The 19,200-nt window shown below is 45.9% G+C and overlaps 1 protein-coding gene and 1 pseudogene across 1 annotated transcript in view; one reads left to right on the top strand and one right to left on the bottom strand.

Annotated features, from left to right (window-relative positions):
• Positions 1-4,598: 4,598 nt before the first annotated feature.
• On the bottom strand, positions 4,599-6,382 carry LOC101598914 (annotated as a pseudogene).
• Positions 6,383-15,627: 9,245 nt separating this feature from the next.
• Positions 15,628-19,200, top strand: part of Celf6 (CUGBP Elav-like family member 6) — a 39,110-nt gene continuing 35,537 nt past the window's right edge. The window contains exon 1 of the mRNA XM_004666714.3: positions 15,628-15,862. Within this exon, the coding sequence (XP_004666771.1) occupies positions 15,685-15,862 (178 nt within the window). The 5' untranslated portion in view covers positions 15,628-15,684. The remainder of the gene's footprint in view (positions 15,863-19,200) is intronic.

Here is a 19,200-nt window from a genome sequence, read left to right as displayed (position 1 = left end):
CACTGCCTCCTTCGAGGTGTTAATTCCCAAATCTCCATCAGCTGGGAACCTAGCATTCAGAACACCTAAGTTTATGGGGGACACCTGAATCAAACCACCAGATTCTGCCCCTGGCCCCCATAAACTAATAACCATACATGATGTAAAATGCAATGCATTAATCTAACTTTAAATGTCCCTATAGTTTTTATCAATTCCAATGATACTCATACATCCCCATAGTACAAGATCTTTTAATTGAGCCACAGTACCAAAATATCCCCCCCAAAAACCATAATAGCACAGAATAAACATTCACACTGCAAAAGATGGCATTGGGCATAGCAAAGAAATATTCAATCACTACAAGATTTAAAACCAGGGCAAACATCAAACTGTAGCTTTAAGTCCAACAACTCTAGTTAGTGACAAATCTCCAAGTTCGATAATTCTGACCAGCAATAAGTCTCTTGCATTCCAATTCCACCCCTCCAACTGGGCTACTTACAGTGCCAGAAAACTTCACCAGGGCCGGCAGCTCTCCTTAGCAGCCATCTCATGGTCCCGGCATCTCCACTGGGTCTCCACTGCAAGCCATGGTTCATCCTCATGGTCCCATGGGATCTCCATGCAGGCAACCAACAAAACCTGCTTCACACTGCCCATAGCCATTTCCAAAACACAAGACCGTGTTGCAAACTCAATGACCCTCTTTCCAGCATTTCTTACCTTCCACAGTACCAGGTAGGGTGCCATCTGTGGTGTGGTGCTGGAATTTGAACCCAGGTCTTCATGCTTGCTAGGCAAGCACTCCACCAACTAAGCTACATCACTCCCCGCCACCACCACCCTTCTCTTTCTTTAGATGAATAGGGTTAAAACCTCTCAGTCCAGCTTCAGTTGAGCTGACTGGGACAATTGCTGGTGTGTCTTTCTTACCAGGGGGGAATAAAGCAGACTTTGAAGAACAGGACACTCCTTGAGCATTCAGACCCCTTCAAAAGACTCTACCTTCTTCCTGTTGCCCCAGTACAGGTCGGCTGGCCCAATCTCAAAGGCTGTAATTTCTCAATTGCAGCTGAATGGGCAGAAGTTCACCCAAAGATTTTTCTTCCTGTGCCCTATCCCTCTGCTCACACCAGTTCATTTCTATGCAAAGCAACCCTGCAGAACTTATCGGGACACAGTCATAACAGCAAGCTTCTCACACAAACTGCCAGCCCAGTCCAAGCAAAGCTCTTTCTCACCCTCCTAAGCCAAACCTCACAGTCCATAGTTCTTACTGCATTCAGGTCTTTCAACTCTGACCAGAATAATCCATCAAGCTTTACTTACAGCACTGCAAGGTGTCTTTTAGGCCAAGGTTTCAAATCCTTCCACATTCCTCTTAAAAATCAGCTCCAAAAGGCTGAAGCCACATAGTCAGGTGTCTAGCAGCAATCCCACTCCTGGTACCACTTTACTGTTGCAGTCAGGTTTGCACTGCTGGTAGAAATCACCCAACCAAGAGCAGCTGTGGCTTACAGGCTCGAAGGGTATGGCAGGAGAAAACGATGGCCTGAGCAGAGGGTGGACATCACCCCCTTGCCCACGTAAGATGGACAACAGGAACAGGAGACTGCCAGACTCTGGCTATAATACTAACCATAAGCCAACCCTCAACAATACACTGCCTCCAGGAGGTGTTAATCCCAAATCTCCATCAGCTGGGAACCTAGCATCCAGAACACCTAAGTTTTTGGGGGACACCTGCATCAAACCACCACACCATCCCATGTATTTTTTTTATGTGTGTTATGGTGTGTGTGCAGGTGCACGCACATGCATGCAGAAATCATGTCAAAAAGAGTTGCCTATGCACCACTAGCTTTGAAATGGTCTGTTGCAAATGAGTGTGGCCCTTAGCTTTCTAGTTCCTTTTATCCTGGGTGTGCTGGGATCACAGATGCATGTACCAGGTTTTTGTTTTTTTTTTTCTTTTGCTTTTTCAAAGTAGGGTCTCACTCTAGCCCAGGCTGACCTGGAATTCACTATGGAATTTCAGGGTGGCCTTGAACACATGGTGATCCTCCTACCTCTGCCTCCCAAGTGCTGGGATTAAAGGCATGCGCCACCATGCCCAGCTTATCCATATGCCAGTTTTTATTTTTACTTATGTGGGGGAGGGACTGATATATACATAGAATGGGCACACCAGGGCCTCCAGCTGCCGCAAACAAACGCCAGACGCATGTGCCATCTTGTGCATCTGGCTTATATGGGTCCTGGGTCCTGGGGACTCAAACCTGGGTTCTTGCATCACTGCAACTTTTTGTTGCGCATACATGTGTGATGAGTATGCATGAGTATATACATGTGGGGACTCACGTGTGTGCAGGTATATGTGCACGTATGTACGCGTGGAGGCCAGAAGATAACATCAAGTGTCTTTACCTTAAATATTCCTTTTTTAAAAAAAAGTTATTTGCAGGCTGGAGAGATGGCTTAGCAGTTAAGCACTTGCCTGCAAAGTCTAAGGACCCAGGTTCAATTCCCCAGGACCCACGTAAGCCAGATGCACATGGCACATGAATCTGGAGTTTGTTTGCAATGGCTGGATGCCCTGGCATGCCCATTCTCTCACCGCTCTCTGTGTTTCAAATAAATAAATACATAAATAGTTTGCAAGTAGAGAGAGTGCGCGAATGGGCATACCAGGCCCTCCTGCCACTGAAAATGTCAGATGTATGCATCACTTTGTGCATATGGCTCTATATAAACAGTGGGGAATTAAACCCAGACCTTCAGACTTTGCAAGCAAATGCCTTTAATTACTAAGCTATCTCTCCTGCCCAGCTGTCATATTATTATTATTTTTTTTTTTTCCCGAGGTAGGGTCTCATTCTAGCTCAGGCTGATCTGGAATTCACTGTGTAGTCTCAGGCTGGCCTCAAACTCACGGCAATCCTCCTACCTCTGCCTCCTGAGACCTGGGATGAAAGGTGTGTGCCACCATGCCCAGCAAGTTTTCGCCTTTTAAAACATGAATCCAGGGCTAGAGAAATGGCTTAGCAGTTAAGGCACATGCCTGCAAAGCCAAAGGACCCAGGTTCAATTCCCCAGGACCCACATAAGTCACAAGGTGGCACATGCAATTGGAGTTTGTTTGCAGTGCCTGGAGGCCCTGGAGTGCCCTTTCTTTCTTTCTCTCTCTCTCTCTCTCACACACACATAATAGATAAAAATAAAATATTTAAAAAAAAACAGTTGTACTCCAAGACCCACAAAAAGTTCCCTGGAAAAAAATCTCTACTGTAGTTCAAGACCTCAGAAGACCAAACATATAAGAATGAATTGGAAACAGGTCATTGCAGAAACTGTGCTCCACTTTGGGCCATTTTTAAAATTTTTATTATTTATCTATTTATGAGAGAGAGAGTGTGTGTGTCAGATAGAAAGAGAATGGGTATGATAAGGCCTTTAGCCACTACAAACGAACTCCAGATGCATGTGCCACCTTGTGCATCTGGCTTATGGGGATTCTAGGGAGTCAAACTTAGGTCCCTAGGCTTCACAGCAAGCAGCTTAACCATTAAGCCATCTCTCCAGTCCAATTTGGGCCATTTTAATCACTAAAATTAGTTTTATTATCCCAAAATTGGTAGTCTCTTGATGCCTTCCAGAAACAGATTTAGGTCCATTTTGGAGAAAGAAAACATGCCCCCTTCAGACCTCCAATTATTTCTAAAAATATTTTTTAAAGACAATGCCTAGCATATAATCAGAAGCAGCCAGGCACATGAAGAGAATAGTAATGAGGTGATAACAATAAAGAATTCTCCAAAATTACAGATAGACAACAAACCAAAGATCCTAATCTCAGGAAACACCAGGCAGAATCAGTACTAAATAATTCATACCTAGTCATGTTAGGTTCAAACTACCAAAAAAGAAGAACAAGAAATAGAAAAGAGGGCTAGAGAGATTGCTTAGAGGTTAAGGAACTTGCCTAAGAAGCCTAAAGACCCAGGTTCAATTTCCAGGAATCATTTAAGCCAGATGAACAAGGTGGCTCATGCGTCTGGAGTTCATTGGCAGTGGCTGGAGGCCCTGGGGCACCCATTTGTTCTCTCTCTACCTGCCTCTTTCTCTCCCTTAAATATTTTTTTTTAACTTTAAACAGATTAAAGTTAAAGGTTGGTTGTCACATAATTGGATACTTGTCTACTTTGTACAATTATTTTTACTCTCCACAGAAAGGCTGCTTCTGAACTTATCTGGCAATGGCAAGCACTAAAATCCTGACTTGAACAGAATTGTAGTAGAAATGCCTCATTGATTTAAGTTGAACGCAGTACATTGGTATGTGGCTCTTGCACCCAGTATCAGGAATGTACAAATGTCTTCTTATTAAAAATACAAAATAAATTATCTGTAGGTATGGACAAATGACAGCAGTAAACCAGTATATCTTGTCAACTGAAACCAGTAACTCGTGGTTATAGTGATTTGCTTAAACATCAGCCAGCCTTTTTCTTCATCATTTTCCTCAACTGACTTCTTTGAAGTTATTGATGAGGAATCCTGCCTTGAGCTTCCTGTCACAGTTCATTACAAATGGCAAAGCACTATTCCAGGACTTAGAACATGGCCCCTCCCATACCACCACCCATTCCTCCCATTGTGCCCATTCCAGGTTCCTTCTCTTCCTTGGGAATTTCTGTGATTACAACGTCTGCTGTAGTTACCAGGGTGGCCACCCCAGCAGCATCCATTAAAGCAGTTCTTACAACTTTTGTTGGATTGATGATTCCCTTTTCCATCACATTCACAAATTCTCCAAGCATAGCATCATAGCCAGCTTCTGAGGAACTTTGCAGGATTTTCTCAACTATCAAAGATCCTTCAACACCTGCATTCTTAGCAATTGTCATTGCAGGAATTTTGAGTGATTTTCTAATAATGTCTATACCGATTTTTTGATCTTCATTAACAGGAGTGCAGCAGAGGAGAGTGCAGCACCCCCAGACCGATGCCTTCTTCTACAGCTGCTCTGGTGGCATTGAGGGCGTCTGTAACTCTATCTTTCTTCTCATTCACCTCCACATTGCGTGTCCCACCAACCTTCAGCACAGCTACTCCATCTGAAAGCTCTGCCAGTCACTCATTCAGTTTTTCCTTTTCATATTCACTAGTTGTGGTGTCTAACTGCTCTGTGATTTCTTGAATACGTTTTTCAATATGAGTTTTGTCACCATTTCCTTTCAAAAGCATGGCATCATCCTTGGTGACAATGACCTCTCCGACTTTCCCTAAGTCATGAGGCTGAACATCTTCAAGATTTAGGGTCAGTCCCTCTTCTCCAGACAGTGCACCACCAGTAGCAATAGCCATGTCCTTAAGCTGGTTCTTCCTATTGTCACCAAAACCCAGAGCTCTGACTGCTACAACCTGAAGACCAACTTTTAGCCTATTTAAAACCAGTGGAAGTGGGGGGGGGAGGGAATTACCATGGGACTTTTTTTAATAATCATGGAAGATGCTAATAAAAATTAAAAAAAAAAAAGCAGTGGACTCAGAGCTTCACCATCGACATCGTCAGCAATTATGACTAAGGGTTTACGGCGAGCATTTGCAATTTCAAGAGCAGGTACAATGGACTGAACACTAGAAATTTTCTTTTTACTCAACAGAACATAGGCATCCTGGAATTCACATTTTTGACCTTTTGATGTGTTAATAAAGTATGGTGAAAGATAGCCTCTATCAAACTTCAGGCCTTCAATAATTTCTAATTCATCATTCAGCGTTTTTCCATCCTTCACTGTGACGACACCCTTTCTTCCAACCTTTTTCATGGCTTCAGAAATGATGGTTCTGAGTTCTTTGTCTCCATTAGCAGAAACTGTAGCAACCTGAGCAGTTTCCTCAGGTGTTGTCACAGGTTTAGACTGCTTCTTAAGTTCAGCAATGACAGCATCAACAGGCAACGTTGCACCTCCCTGATTTCCACTGGATTAGCGCCTTCGCTGATCTTCTCAAAACCTTCCTTGGCAACTGAGCGTGCCAGTCCTGTAGCAGCGGTGGTGCCATCCCCAGCCTCTTCATCCGTGTTGTTGGCAACATCCTGAACCAGTTTAGCTCCAATATTTTTATACTTATCCTTTAAGTCAACTGCCTTTGCAACAGTCGCACCATCTTTTGTTACTTTAGGACTTCCCCAACTCTGTTCAATAATTACTGTTCTTCCCTTTGGCCCCATCGTAACGGATACAGCATCGTCTGAAAGGTCTACACCTTGAAGCATTAAGGCTCGGGCTTCCGCACCAAATTTTACATCTTTGGCATAAGCCCGAGTGAGATGAGGAGCCAGTGCCCGGGACACTGGTCTCATTCATCGAAGGACTGTAGGCAGTCGAAGCATTTCGGCGGGGCGTCGGCAAAGGGGCACGCGGCGAGACGGGCGGTGGCGGCGGCGACAGAGGGACCGAGCGCACAGCGCACACGGCAGTGAGCTCGTGTCCTCCCTCCCTCCCTCCCCGCGCCGCTCCTCTTAAACATTTTTTAAAAAACTAAACAGAAAAGAAAAAGACGGGCTGGAGAGATGGCTTAGTATTTAACATGCTTGCTTGCAAAGCTTGATGGCCTGGTTCGATTCTCTAGTACCCTCGTTAAGCCAGATGCACCAAGTGGCTCGTGCATCTGGAGTTCGTTTATAGCAGTGAAAGAACCCTCTCTCTCTCAATAAATAAATTTAAAAATGTTTAAATATTTTAGTTATTTATTTATGAGAAAGAGGCAGTGAGAGAAAGAATGGGTGCGCCAGGGCCTCCAGCCACTGCAAATGAGCTCCAGATGCGTGCGCCCTCTTGTGCATCTGGAGAGTTAACATAGGTCCTTAGGCTTCATAGGCGTCTTAACTGCTAAGCCATCTCTCCAGCCCCCTATTTTTTTTTTCTTTTCATACTTTAAAATTTTTTTATGAGTAAGAGCATGAGAGAGATGGAGAGAGAATTGGCGCACCAGGGCCTTCCAGCTATTGCAAATCACACTCCAGATGTGTGCACCACCTTGTGTGCATGGCCGTCCATGTGCTTGCATCACCTTGTACATATGGTTTACATGGGACTTGGGGAGACAAACTTGGGTTCTTAGGCTTTGCAGGCAAATACCTTAATCACTAAGCCATCTCTCTAGCTCCAGCCCCTCAATTTTTTTTTTTTTTAACAAAACAACTGAATTCCAGACGTGGTGATGCACGCCTTTAAATCCCAGCACTCGGAAGGCAGAGGTGGAAGGCAGAGGTACGAGAAAGTTCCATGCTACCCTGAGGCTACATAGTGGATTCTAGGTCAATGTGGGCTAGAGTGAGAGTCTACCTCAAAAAAGCAAAAATGGGTAAATAAATCGTCTCAGTTCTTGGGAGGCAGAGGTAGGAGGATCACTGTGAGTTCAAGGCCACCCTGAGACTATCAAGGGAATTCCAGGTCAGCCTGGGCTAGAGCGAGACTCTGCTTTAGGGCTGGAGGAGGGGTGAAGGAAACAAAAGACAACACATGCCAGTGAGGGTTAACTGTTGGTGGGAGTGTTCCCACGTGTAGCCACTACGCAAGTCAGTGTGGACGTTTCTCAAAAAGCTCAACATAGATCTACCATATGACCCAGCCATACCATTTCTGTGTGTATACCCAAGAGATTTTATAGCCTACTACAGAGATGCTTGCACATCAGTTTTCATTGCTGTTCTATTTACAATAGATAGGAAATGGAACCAGCATAAATGCTTATTAACTGATGAGTAGATAATGAAAATGTGGCGCATATACACAATGGGGTTTTAGCCAACTTTATTTTTTAATTTTTTAAAATTATTTATTTATTTATTTATTTGAGAGCGACAGACACAGAGAGAAAGACAGATAGAGGGAGAGAGAGAGAATGGGCGTGCCAGGGCTTCCAGCCTCTGCAAATGAACTCCAGACACGTGCGCCCCCTTGTGCATCTGGCTAACGTGGGACCTGGGGAACCGAGCCTCGAACCGGGGTCCTTAGGCTTCACAGGCAAGCGCTTAACCGCTAAGCCATCTCTCCAGCCCATAGCCAACTTTAAATAAAAACGAAATTTACAGGGCTGGGCGTGATAGCGCACACATTTAATCCCAGCACTTGGGGAGGCAGAGGTAGGAGGATCATTGTGAGTTCAAGACCATGCAGAGACTACATAGTGAATTCCAGGTCAGCCTGGGCTGGAGCAAAGGTATATATATACGTGTGTGTGTGTGTGTGTGTGTGTACCATAAGAAAACATATTGCTTGTTGTAGTCAGCTCCACCTTGTTGGGACAAACATCCAACCGGACACCATTTATGAGAGGAAGGGGTTTATTTCAAGCTTACAGATGTGGGGACGGTCCATCAATGGCAGAAGAAGCTGCTTCCATCCATCCAAGCAGAGAGAGACAACCAAACACCAGCAGCAGCCAGCATGAGCCACCAGAATTCAAACTGCTCCGGACAGAACCCAGTAAGCCTGAATGTCAAATAAATCTCTTCCCAGACACACCTTAGGGCTACACTCAAGGATCTGCCCCCAGTTACACGCTCCCAGTCACAGGAATCTGCCTACTAGGGGCTAAAGTTGGAAGTTAAATTTTAATGAAACATCTGGGCCTATGGGGCCATATATACATTCAAACTATCACACTACATTTTAAAACTTAATAAAATATAATTTGAAATAATAGAACAGGGGCTGAGAGATGGGCTCAGTGGTTAAAGGTGCTTACTTGCAAAGCTGATGACCTGAGTAGGAGGATCATTGTGAGTTCAAGGCCAGCCTGAGACTACATAGTGATTCCAGGTCAGCCTGGGCTAGAGCGAGACCCTATCTTGAAAAACCAGGGGGGAAAAAAAGAGAGAGAGAGAGGGTCCAGGATTCACATAAGTCAGATGCACAAGGTTGTGCATGTATCTGGAGTTTGTTTGCTATGGCTGGAGGCCCTGGCATGTCCATTCTCTGTCTACCTCTTTTTCTCTCACACTCACTCTCTCTCATAAGTAAATAAATAACAAGAGAAAAAATGGCCAAAAACGAACCAAGTTTAGCAAAAGAAACAAATCTAAAAGAAGCAAAGCAAACCCAAAGTGGATAAAGCCAAGGAAATCCCTATCAGGACACAAAATAGTCAAACATAAAGACAAAAATAGAATTGTTGCAAAGTGATGACATTTATCTATGAGAGAAAATCAATTGGGATGGCAGCAGCCTTCACACCAGGAACTCTGAAAGCGGCAAAGAAGAGGTTCCTGATGGGTTTTTGTTTGTTTTTGTTTTTTGAGGTAGGGTTTCTCTCTAGCTCAGGTGCACCTGGAATTCACTATGTAGTCTCAGGGTGACCTCAAACTCACGGGGATCTTCCTACCACCATGCCCGGCCTGTTTTAAGTGTTGAAAGGAAAGGGTTACCAAGCCAAAACTCAACACTCAGCAAATGCTTCCTGTAGGAATGAAGAAGAAATCAAGACATTCTTAGGGAAATTTAAGAATCTGTCACCAACCATGGAAGGATAACTGAAGAACATTTTTAAAGAATTTTATTGACAACGTCTATATTTACAGACAATAAGCCATTATAATTCCCTCCTCTCCCCCTTTCCCCTTCACAGCTCCACTCTCCTATCATATCCCCTCCCTCTCTCCATTAGTTTCTCTTTTATTTTGATGTCATTGTCTTTTTCGCCTATTATGAGGGTCTTGTGAAGGTATTGCTAGGCACTGTGAGGTCGTGGATATCCAGGCCAATTTTTGTGTGGACAGTTGCATTGTAAGGAGTGGTACCCTTCCTTTGGCTCTTACATTCTTTCTTCATGAAGAACAATCTTAAAATATAAAAGAAATGAGAGGCAATCTCGGACTATTATAAAACAGGAACACCAGGGCCAGGCATGGTGGCATACCACTTTAATCTCAGCACTCAGGAGGCAGAGGTAGGTGAATTGATGTGAGTTCAAGGCTACCCTGAGACTACATAGTGACTTCCAGGTCAACCTGGGCTAGAGACCTGGATCCTTTCTTGAAACCCCACTTCCCCCTCAAAAGAGAAAAGCTGGCCATGGTTGTTCATGTCTTTAATTCCAGAAAGAACTGGGGAAGCAGAGGTAGGAGGATCACTGTGAGGTTGAGGCCAGCGCAGGACTACAGGGTAAATTCCAGGTCAGCCCAGGCTAGAGTGAAACCCTACTTTGAAAGAAAAAAGAAAGAAGGAAAGAAAGGAAGGAAGGAAGGGAGGAAGGGAGGGAGGGAGGGAAGGAGGGAGGAAGGAAGGAAGGAAGGAAGGAAGGAAGGAAGGAAGGAAGGAAGGAAGGGAGGGAGGGAGGGAGGGAGGGAGGGAGGGAGGGAGGGAGGAAGGAAGGAAGGGCAGGGCTAGAGAGATGGCTTAGTGGTTAAGGCATTTGCCTGCAAGGCCTAAGGAACCAAGTTTGATTCTCCAGGCCCCATGTGAGCCAGATGCACATGGTGGCACACGCATCTGGAGTTTGTTTGCAGTGGATGGAGGCCCTGGCATGCCCATTCTCTCTTTCTTACTCTCTACATCTCTCTCTCTCTTAATTAAATAAATAAAATATATTTTTTAAAAAAAGAGCAATGGGAAGACAGAAACATGGGTAAATACAATTACTGCTTATTTCAATGGTGTTTGGTAACATTGTGTGATGTGGTTCTCAGAGCATATAGAGAAAATATTCAAGACAATTATACATGGTGGAGGCTAAAGGGACTTTCAGATATGTAAGGCTTCAATGCTTCACTCAAAATAATAAAATAGTAAGCAGTGATAAGCCATGTATGTATAATATACTCAGAAAAAAATAAACTACTCACAGGAAGGCAAGATGGGAAACAGAAACGAAGAACAGAGGAAAGGAAAATATAGGTGGCATACTTAGCCCTAACATGATAACAATTATATTAAATATAAATGGCTTAAAAATGCCAACTAAGGTGAACATTGTTAAGGTAGATTTAAAAAGAAAAGAAAAGAAAAGAAAAGAAAAGAAAAACCGGGCATGGTGACACATGCCTTTAATCCAAGCAGAGGTAGGAGGATAGCTGTGAGTCCGAGGCCACCCTGAGACTACATAGTGAGTTCCAGGTCAGCCTGGTCTAGAGTGAGGCCTTACCTCAAAAAACAAAAAACAAACAAACAAAAAAGACCCAATTATGTGTGGCCTACAAATTACTCACTTTATTTTAAAATTTTTATTTATTTTCAAGGAAAGAGACAGAATGAGAGAGAAGGGGAATGGGCATGCCAGGGCCTTTGGCTACTGCAAACAAACAGTAAATGCGTGCACCACTTTGTGTATCTGGCTTTATGTGGGTACTAGGGAATCAAACCCACACCATCAGGCTTTGAAAGCAAGTTCCTTTAACTGCTGAGCCATCTCTCTAGCTCCAAATTATTCACTGCAAGTGTAACTATGGGGTTAGAGAGTAGGTACTTTAGTGGTAGGGTCCTTGCCTGGCAAGGATCAATCCAATAGTGCACACTTGTAATCTTAGCAATAGAAAGCTTGAGGCAGAATTATGAGTTTGAGGCCAATAAGGAAACATGATTTTTTTGAGGGGGAGTTTTGAGATAGGGTTTCATTGTAGCCCAGGCTGACCTGGAATTCACTATGCCTCCCAAGTGCTGGCATTAAAGGCATTCACCACTATGCCTGGCTTTCATGTTATTTTTTTGAGCACATGTGGTGTGTATACATGTAGTGTATGTACATGTGTGTGCAGATGCAGGTGTCCTGTGGGCCTGTGTGTGGAGACCAAAGGAGAATTTTGAGTGCATGTCTCTTTTGCTCTTCATTTTATTTCCTTCTGACAGAATCATTCATTGAATCCATAGCTGATTTTTAGTCGACTGGCTAACTGGTAAGCTAAGTGGCTCTCAGGTTTCCGTCACCCCTCACAGGCCTGGAGTTATAGGTGCACATGGCCACATCCAACTTTTTACAGGGTGGGTTGTGGTAGACATCAAACTCAGGCCACTGAGCAATTTACCTAGCCCCATTTTCCAGGATTTTAAATTTTTTTCCAGAAAAAAAATGCCGGCTGAGTATGGTGGCACATGCCTTTAATCCCAGCACTCGGGAGGCAGAGGTAGGAGGATTGCTGTGAGTTCTAGGCCACCCTCAGAATACATACAGAATTCCAGGTCAGCCTGGGCTAGAGAGAGAAACTACCTTGAACCTCCAAAAGAAATAAATAAAATAAGATAAAATAAAAATCCCATGAGGGCTGGAGAGATGGTTTAATGGTTAAGGCATTTGCCTAAGAAGCCAAAGGACCCATGTTCAATTCCCCAGTACCCACATAAAACAGATGCACATGGTGGTGCTTGTGGAGTTCATTTGCACTGGCTAGAGGCCCCGGTGCACCCATCCTTTCTCTCGCTCTCTCTCATTAATTAATTAATTAATTAAAAATTTTATTTTATTTTATTTTATTTTTTTTGCTTTTTGAGGTAGGGTCTCGCTCTAGCCTAGGCTGACCTGGGATTCACTATGTATTCTCAGGGTAGCCTTGAACTCATGGCAATCCTCCTACCTCAGCCTCCTGAGTGCTGGGACTAAAGGCGTGTGCCACCATGCCTGGCAAAATATTTAATATTTTTTCCTTGAGATTATCTTTTACCTATGGGTTGTTTATAAAGTTATTGTTTGATTTCCAGATATTCGGAAATGTTCTGCTATTGATTTCTATTTCAAGCCCATTGTTGGTAGAACACATGGTACATGGTTTCAATTTTTCTTACATTTATTGAGGTTTCTTTTCATTATCCTTAGAGTAAGGAGTATGATGTTTTGTTTTTGTGAGAAAACACTTTTTTTTCCCCAAGCTGGTCTTGAACTCCTAAACTCAAGCAACCCTTTTGCCTCAGCTTCCCAAGTTCTGTGACTACAGGCATAAATGCAGATTACATCCTGTTGGTTGATAGCATTGTTCTATATGCTTGCTGTAACTATGGTGGTGGAGAATATATCTGATTTTATTTTTATCAGTTGTTGAAAGAGAGACATTGAAGTCTCTAACCAAAATTGTGAATTTGTATGTTTCTCCTTTGCTTTTGTGATTTTTACATTGTGTATTTTGCAGCTCTGTTTTGAGGGTATCTACATTTAAAATCATGTTTTCTGCTGGGCTTCGTGGCACACGCCTTTAATCCCAGCACTTGGTAGGCAGAGGTAGTAGGATTACTGTGAGTTTGAGCCCAGCCTGAGACTAATCCCAGGTCAACCTGAGGTACAGCAAGACACTACCTTGGGAAAAAAATAAAACCATATGAAATATAAAACTTGAATGAAAGAAAAACGTTTTGGCAAATAAAAAACATTTCATGGGCTCACTGGCTAAAGGCACTTGCTTGGAAAGCCTGACAGCCTGGTTTGACTCCCCAGAACCCATGAAAAGCCAGATGCACAAAATGGTGCATGCATCTGGAGTTTGTTTGCAATGGCAAGAGGCCCGGGAACACCCATATTCTCTCTGTCTCTTTCTCTCTCTGTCCCTGCAAATAAATAAATTAATCTTCTTTTACATCCCAGCGCTCTGAGGCAGAGGTAGGTGGATCGCTGACAGTTTGAGGCCATCCTGAGACTACATAGTGAATTCCAGGTCAGCCTGGGCTAGACTGAGACCCTACCTCAAAAAAATTCATAATCAGGGCTGGAGAGATGGCTTAGTGTTTAAGACCCTTGCCTGTGAGGTCCTGGCATTCCCACACACACACACATGTGCCAATAAACTAAAACAATTTAAAATATCTAGTAGGAGGATCATAAGTTCAAGGTCATCCTAGGCTATACACCAAGACCCTGACAAAAACAACATCTCTAATGAAACAATATATTTAACTCTTTTTTTGAGGTAGGGTCTCACTGTAGCCTAGGCTGACCTGGAATTCATTATGTAGTCTCAGGGTTGCCTTGAACTCATGGCGATCCTCCTACCTCTGCCTCCCATGCGCTGGGATTAAAGGCGGTGCGTACACCACTACACCTGGCTTTATTTAACGTTTGTACGGAATAAGGCAAGAAAACATTTATGCTATAAATATGTAATGTTTATTATATTGCAATTTTGTCTAAACAGTACTGCCCCTTTAAGATAATACGCAGACATACGAAGGAGAAAAAAAAAGACATCAGCTCTGATATTGTGCCAAATGCCACATAAAAAGGAAAACATCCCAGCACTCGGGAGGCAGAGGTGGAGGATTATCATAAGTTCGAGGCCACCCTGACACATAGTGAATTCCAGGTCAGCCTGGAGTAGAGTGAAATCCTACCTCAAAAAACCTAAAACAAACAACAACAAAAACAAACAAACAAAAAAAACATAGCTTTACATACATTTTCATCATCTGTCTTTCTGTGCATGTAAAAAAAAAACATTTTAGCCAACTGTGCTTTGTAGATGTTTAGACACAAGGTATGTCAGCTTCTATTTCTTCTTTGCCCTGGGCTCAGCAAATGTTGGGGGCAGGTAGACCCTAACCTCCTGGACCCCTCAGCGACCTTTCATGGAAAAGGAGGCTTACCCTCCTGCGCTCCCAGAATTGGGATGAACTGGGTACCTGGAGCATATAACGGGGTGCATAGTAAACGTGGCTAACCTAAGTTCCCTCACTCTGGCGAGGAAGAAAACCAGGGTGAAGAAGTGTTCCGGGGGCGGGGAGGTTGTCTCACGGTTTCTTTTCAGGCTCGGGGTGGTGGGGGAGGACACGAGCGCGTGTGAGCGAGGCGCGGCAGTCAGGAGAGGCGCGCAACGGGGCGCGGTGGCCCCGGCTTCCGTCAGCGGGATGGAGACGAGGAATCCCCGTCCACCCCCGCCGGAGAGCGCTCGGGCTGCGGGGAGGTGTGTGCCTGCGTGTGCGCGCGCGTGACGACCCACGGGCTCCCGCCCCCGCAGACAGCGCCACGCGTGACGAAGCCACTTCCCCTCCCCGGGGTCCGAAGCGCACACGCGCGCTCCGCGGCCACGCCCGCGCGCATCACACGAGCGCGCGCACACACACACACACACACACACACACACACACACACACACACACACACAGGCGCACAGAGCATCCATCCCCGGGTCCCGTTGCCATGGCGAGCCTGGAGCGCGTGAGCCCGGCCGCCCCTCCCACCTCCCAGAGCCCCGCCAACTCCCACTCTGATTGGCCACCGCTTCCTCGGTATGCAAATGACTTGCGTAGACTCAGGTGGCCCGCTGCTTGACGTCACCAAGCGCGGGGTGGGAGGGGCGGGAGCTGGGGCTGGGGCTCGGGGAGCCCCGAGAGCCTCGCGCGCGCGGGGCAGTTCTGAGCCAGACACCCGCCCCCCACCTTTATACACACACACAGCATCTCTCCCCCCACCAAAATAAAAAGCGTCCCGCCCGCCTGGGCATCAGGCCCTGCCCACGGCCACGCCCACTACCCCCCCCAAGCCGCCGGACCCCGCCCCCCGCTCCCCCCCCAGCAGCCCCCCGCCCTCGCCGCCCGGGCCCCGCCCCCTCCCCCCTGGCCCTCGCCAGCGGTCCAGGGAGGGGACGAGGCGGGACCCGGCGGCAGGGTGGACCGGGGCGGGGAGATGGCCTCGGCGGCGCCCGGAGGGTCTGCGCCTCCCGCCGGCCCCGGTCCCGGCCCGCGCCTGGCTTTCAGCACCGCGGACAGCGGCGTCGGCATGAGCGGGCTCAACCCGGGTCCCGCCGTGCCCATGAAGGACCACGACGCCATCAAGCTGTTCGTGGGGCAGATCCCGCGGGGCTTGGACGAGCAGGACCTCAAGCCGCTCTTCGAGGAGTTCGGCCGCATCTACGAGCTGACGGTGCTGAAGGACCGGCTCACCGGCCTCCACAAAGGTGCGCGGGGGTCAGCCCAGTCCAGCCCAGCCCAGCCCCGAATCCAATTAGAGTGCAGCCCGGCCCAGCCCCGATCCCAATCCCGGTCCTACCCTCGAGCTAACCCAACACCAGTTCATCGCCTGCCTCCCCCACCTCGGTTCTGTCCCCTTCCCCTCCGATCACACAGCCCCAAGACCCAGAAAATTTCCCCTTGACATCTTCCTTCTGATGGATGCATCGCTCTTGGTCCCCGAATATGGTCTTCACTCTAACCTCCAAATCCTCTCTTACTTCTCGCATCCCAGCTATCCCCACCTCGCAGCTGGACCTCTCCACCATCCCTCTCATCGGACACCCGGTATCCTGGAATTGGGAAACTTATTCTGCTTTCTAGCTCTCTGATAGCCTATCTCCTGAACCCTGGACCTATGTAGCCCTTACGTCCTCCCTGTGTGGCGCTGTCCCCACTCGGGCCTAACCATTCACACACATCTTGGATTAGCACCCTTCTCTCAGGCATCCTGTTCCAGCCACCTTCTCCTCTTCCCCAGAGCCTTCACTTGACTCTCAGCCTAACCCTCTGCCCCAACCAAACTCTCCTCTCCTTCAGAAACCCAGACCTGTCTAACTCATACAATCCACCTCAGGAATCTCTCAGAACCAAATGACTCCTTCGTGTTTGACAATGACCCCCAATATTTCATACCCTTTGGTACAACTCAACACTCTTTCACCTCTTCTGATTTGACTCCAGAAGCCCAACCTCAGCTAGGAACTTTTACCCAGTGTCTCCTTCATCTTAAGATTTTCCCCTTAGTTGAACCCTGACTTCCTTTGCCCTCTGTGTTTCTTGGCTCCTCCCTAATCCTCTTGATGGCCTTCTGTTTTCCTTTCCTTACAGGCTGGTGCCAGGCCACTGTACTCTGGGTGTGGGGTGGGGGGATGTTCAGATAGAAGGGTGGCGGAATCTTCTCACTGCCCTTGCCAGAAAGACAGAGGCACCATGGTCCTGTCCAACCACACCCCTTTCTTCCTGTAGAGAAGGGAGGAGACTTGTTTACATGCAGAAAAGTCTGTACAGGCTGGGCTGGAACAACAGAGCCAGAATCATGGATTAATAACTTGAAGAGAAACATGTTAGTCTCTCCATATCACCACTCTTCTGGGGATTCCGGATTTGGGTAGGGGAAAGGCCACCAGCTACCCTCCACAGTATTCCTAAGAGAGGAGAGGCAGGTCTTGGGTAGCACTCCAGGTACATTCCCAAGGCCTGAGAGCTGGGATCAGACTGCCCCATCATTTTCTCTGGAAGACCCTAGGTCATTCTTTAGCACACCCATATAGGGGCTTCAGTAAAATGCCCATAGCAGAGCTGGACCATCTGAATAAGGGTACAGATGCTACCCTTTGGGGTGAGGTTATGTTTAAGGGGTCAAGAGGACAAGATCCCATCATCCACATTCCTTATACTGTGGCCCAACTGCCTATCTTTCTGGCTATCCACTTATAATAATTCATTTTCTAGACATTGATTTCAGCATGTGAGTATAAAGCTAATCTCTGTAGGCTCTTTGTACAATAAAGAAAATGTCTAGAACACCTTTAAGTCTTACTAAAACAATCTCTAAAGTGTTTCCTCATCCTCTCTCCCTCATTTAGCCACCATTCTTTCAGCTTTTCTTTTCTTTTATCTTCCCTTCAAGCCATGCTGTCTGTAATTTTGTCCTTCCATTCTTCCATCCCCTACCCCAGGCTTTCTTGCATAGGTTCCTTTAGGTAGCAACTGGACCCCAGAGCTCCCCAGGTAACTCCCCTGCCTCTAGTTCTGAGGTCACATATTAAGATTTAGTGGCAACAGATGGAGCAGTTATATAAGTGAGACTTTATTTCCAAACCAACCTACACCTCTCCAAGGAAAGGGTCGCCTTGCAAGAAGATATGAAGGGTCCCCAAGTCAGCATCATCCCCACTCTCTCCCCAGCAACTATGACGTGCAAATGCTAGAGTGACTCATTTTCCTTTTGATGGCTGGGTACTGAGGGAAACAGTGCTTTGAAAACAACCTTGGCCTGTGAATTAGAAAGTCCCAAACCCTTCCCAGCCACCACCAGGTGTTCTCAATAAACCATGGTTAACCTGCTGGGCTTAAGGAGAAAGCCCTACAGAAGATACCAGAAAAAAAAAAAAAAGTTCCTATTTGTCTGCTGAGGTCTAAGTGGAAAACTGCACCAGTTCCTAACAGTTTCCCACATCCACTCAAGAGGGCTTTTGGGAAAACAAACAAACAAAAAAAAAAAACAAATCAAAACATGGATCTTATTATGTCACAACCCTGATTAATACACCTCAGTGTCTCTTCAATGCTCTTAGGAAAAAGTTCAAAATCTGATGGAAGCCTCTATGGCTATATATAGCCTGATTCCTGCATACCTCACTAGTTACTCTGCCCCATTCACCACCCCAAAGGCTACATGCTGTTTTTTAATTTTAATTTTTTTCTTTTTTCTTTCTTTTTTTTTTTTTTGCTTTTTGAGGTAGCGTCTCACTGTAGCCCAGACTGACCTAGAATTCACTATGTAGTCTCAGGGTGGCCTCCAACTCCTGGCAATCCTCCTACCTCTGTCTCCCAAGTGCTGGGATTAAAAGCGTGTGCCACTACACCTGGCTACCTTCTTTTTGTAAAAAAGAAAGTTTTTATTAATATCTTCCATAAGTATAAATAATACACCATGGTAATCCCCATCCTCCCCTTCTCAAATCAACCCCCGTTGAGTCCCCTCCCCTTCCAATTAGTCTCTTCTCTATTTTTTTTTTTCCAGGTAGGGTCTTATTCTAGCCCAAGCTGACCTGGAATTCACTCTGTAGTCTCAGGGTGGCCTCAAACTCACTGCGATCCTCCTACCTCTGCCTCCTGAGTGCTGGGTGATGTGCATCACTATGCCTGGCTCTCCGTCATCACCTTTTCCTTCAATTATGAAGGCCTTTAACACACTACATTCTTGAGTCATTCTTCATCATACTGTTTCCTCTGCCTGAAATAATCGCAACTCTTCTTTACAACTGGCCCAAATGATTTAATGTCTTTATTCTTGAGGACTTCATTCATTCATGGTACTGGGGATCAACCTTAGTCATGCTAAGTTATATCCCCTCAATGACTTCTTGGATATATTCCTCAACCCTTTGGACTCAAAGGCCCCTCATGATTTATTATATAATCTCTCTCTCTCTCTCTCTCTCTGTTTTTCGAGGTAGGGTCTTGCTCTAGCCCAGGCTGAACTAGAATTCACTATGTAGTCTCAGAGTGGCCTCGAACTCATGGCGATCCTCCTACCTCTGGCTCCCAAGTGCTGGGA

Source organism: Jaculus jaculus, chromosome 10 (genome assembly GCF_020740685.1).
Source record: "Jaculus jaculus isolate mJacJac1 chromosome 10, mJacJac1.mat.Y.cur, whole genome shotgun sequence".
NCBI lineage: Eukaryota > Metazoa > Chordata > Mammalia > Rodentia > Dipodidae > Jaculus > Jaculus jaculus.
This window is presented reverse-complemented; position numbering and strand designations above follow the sequence as displayed.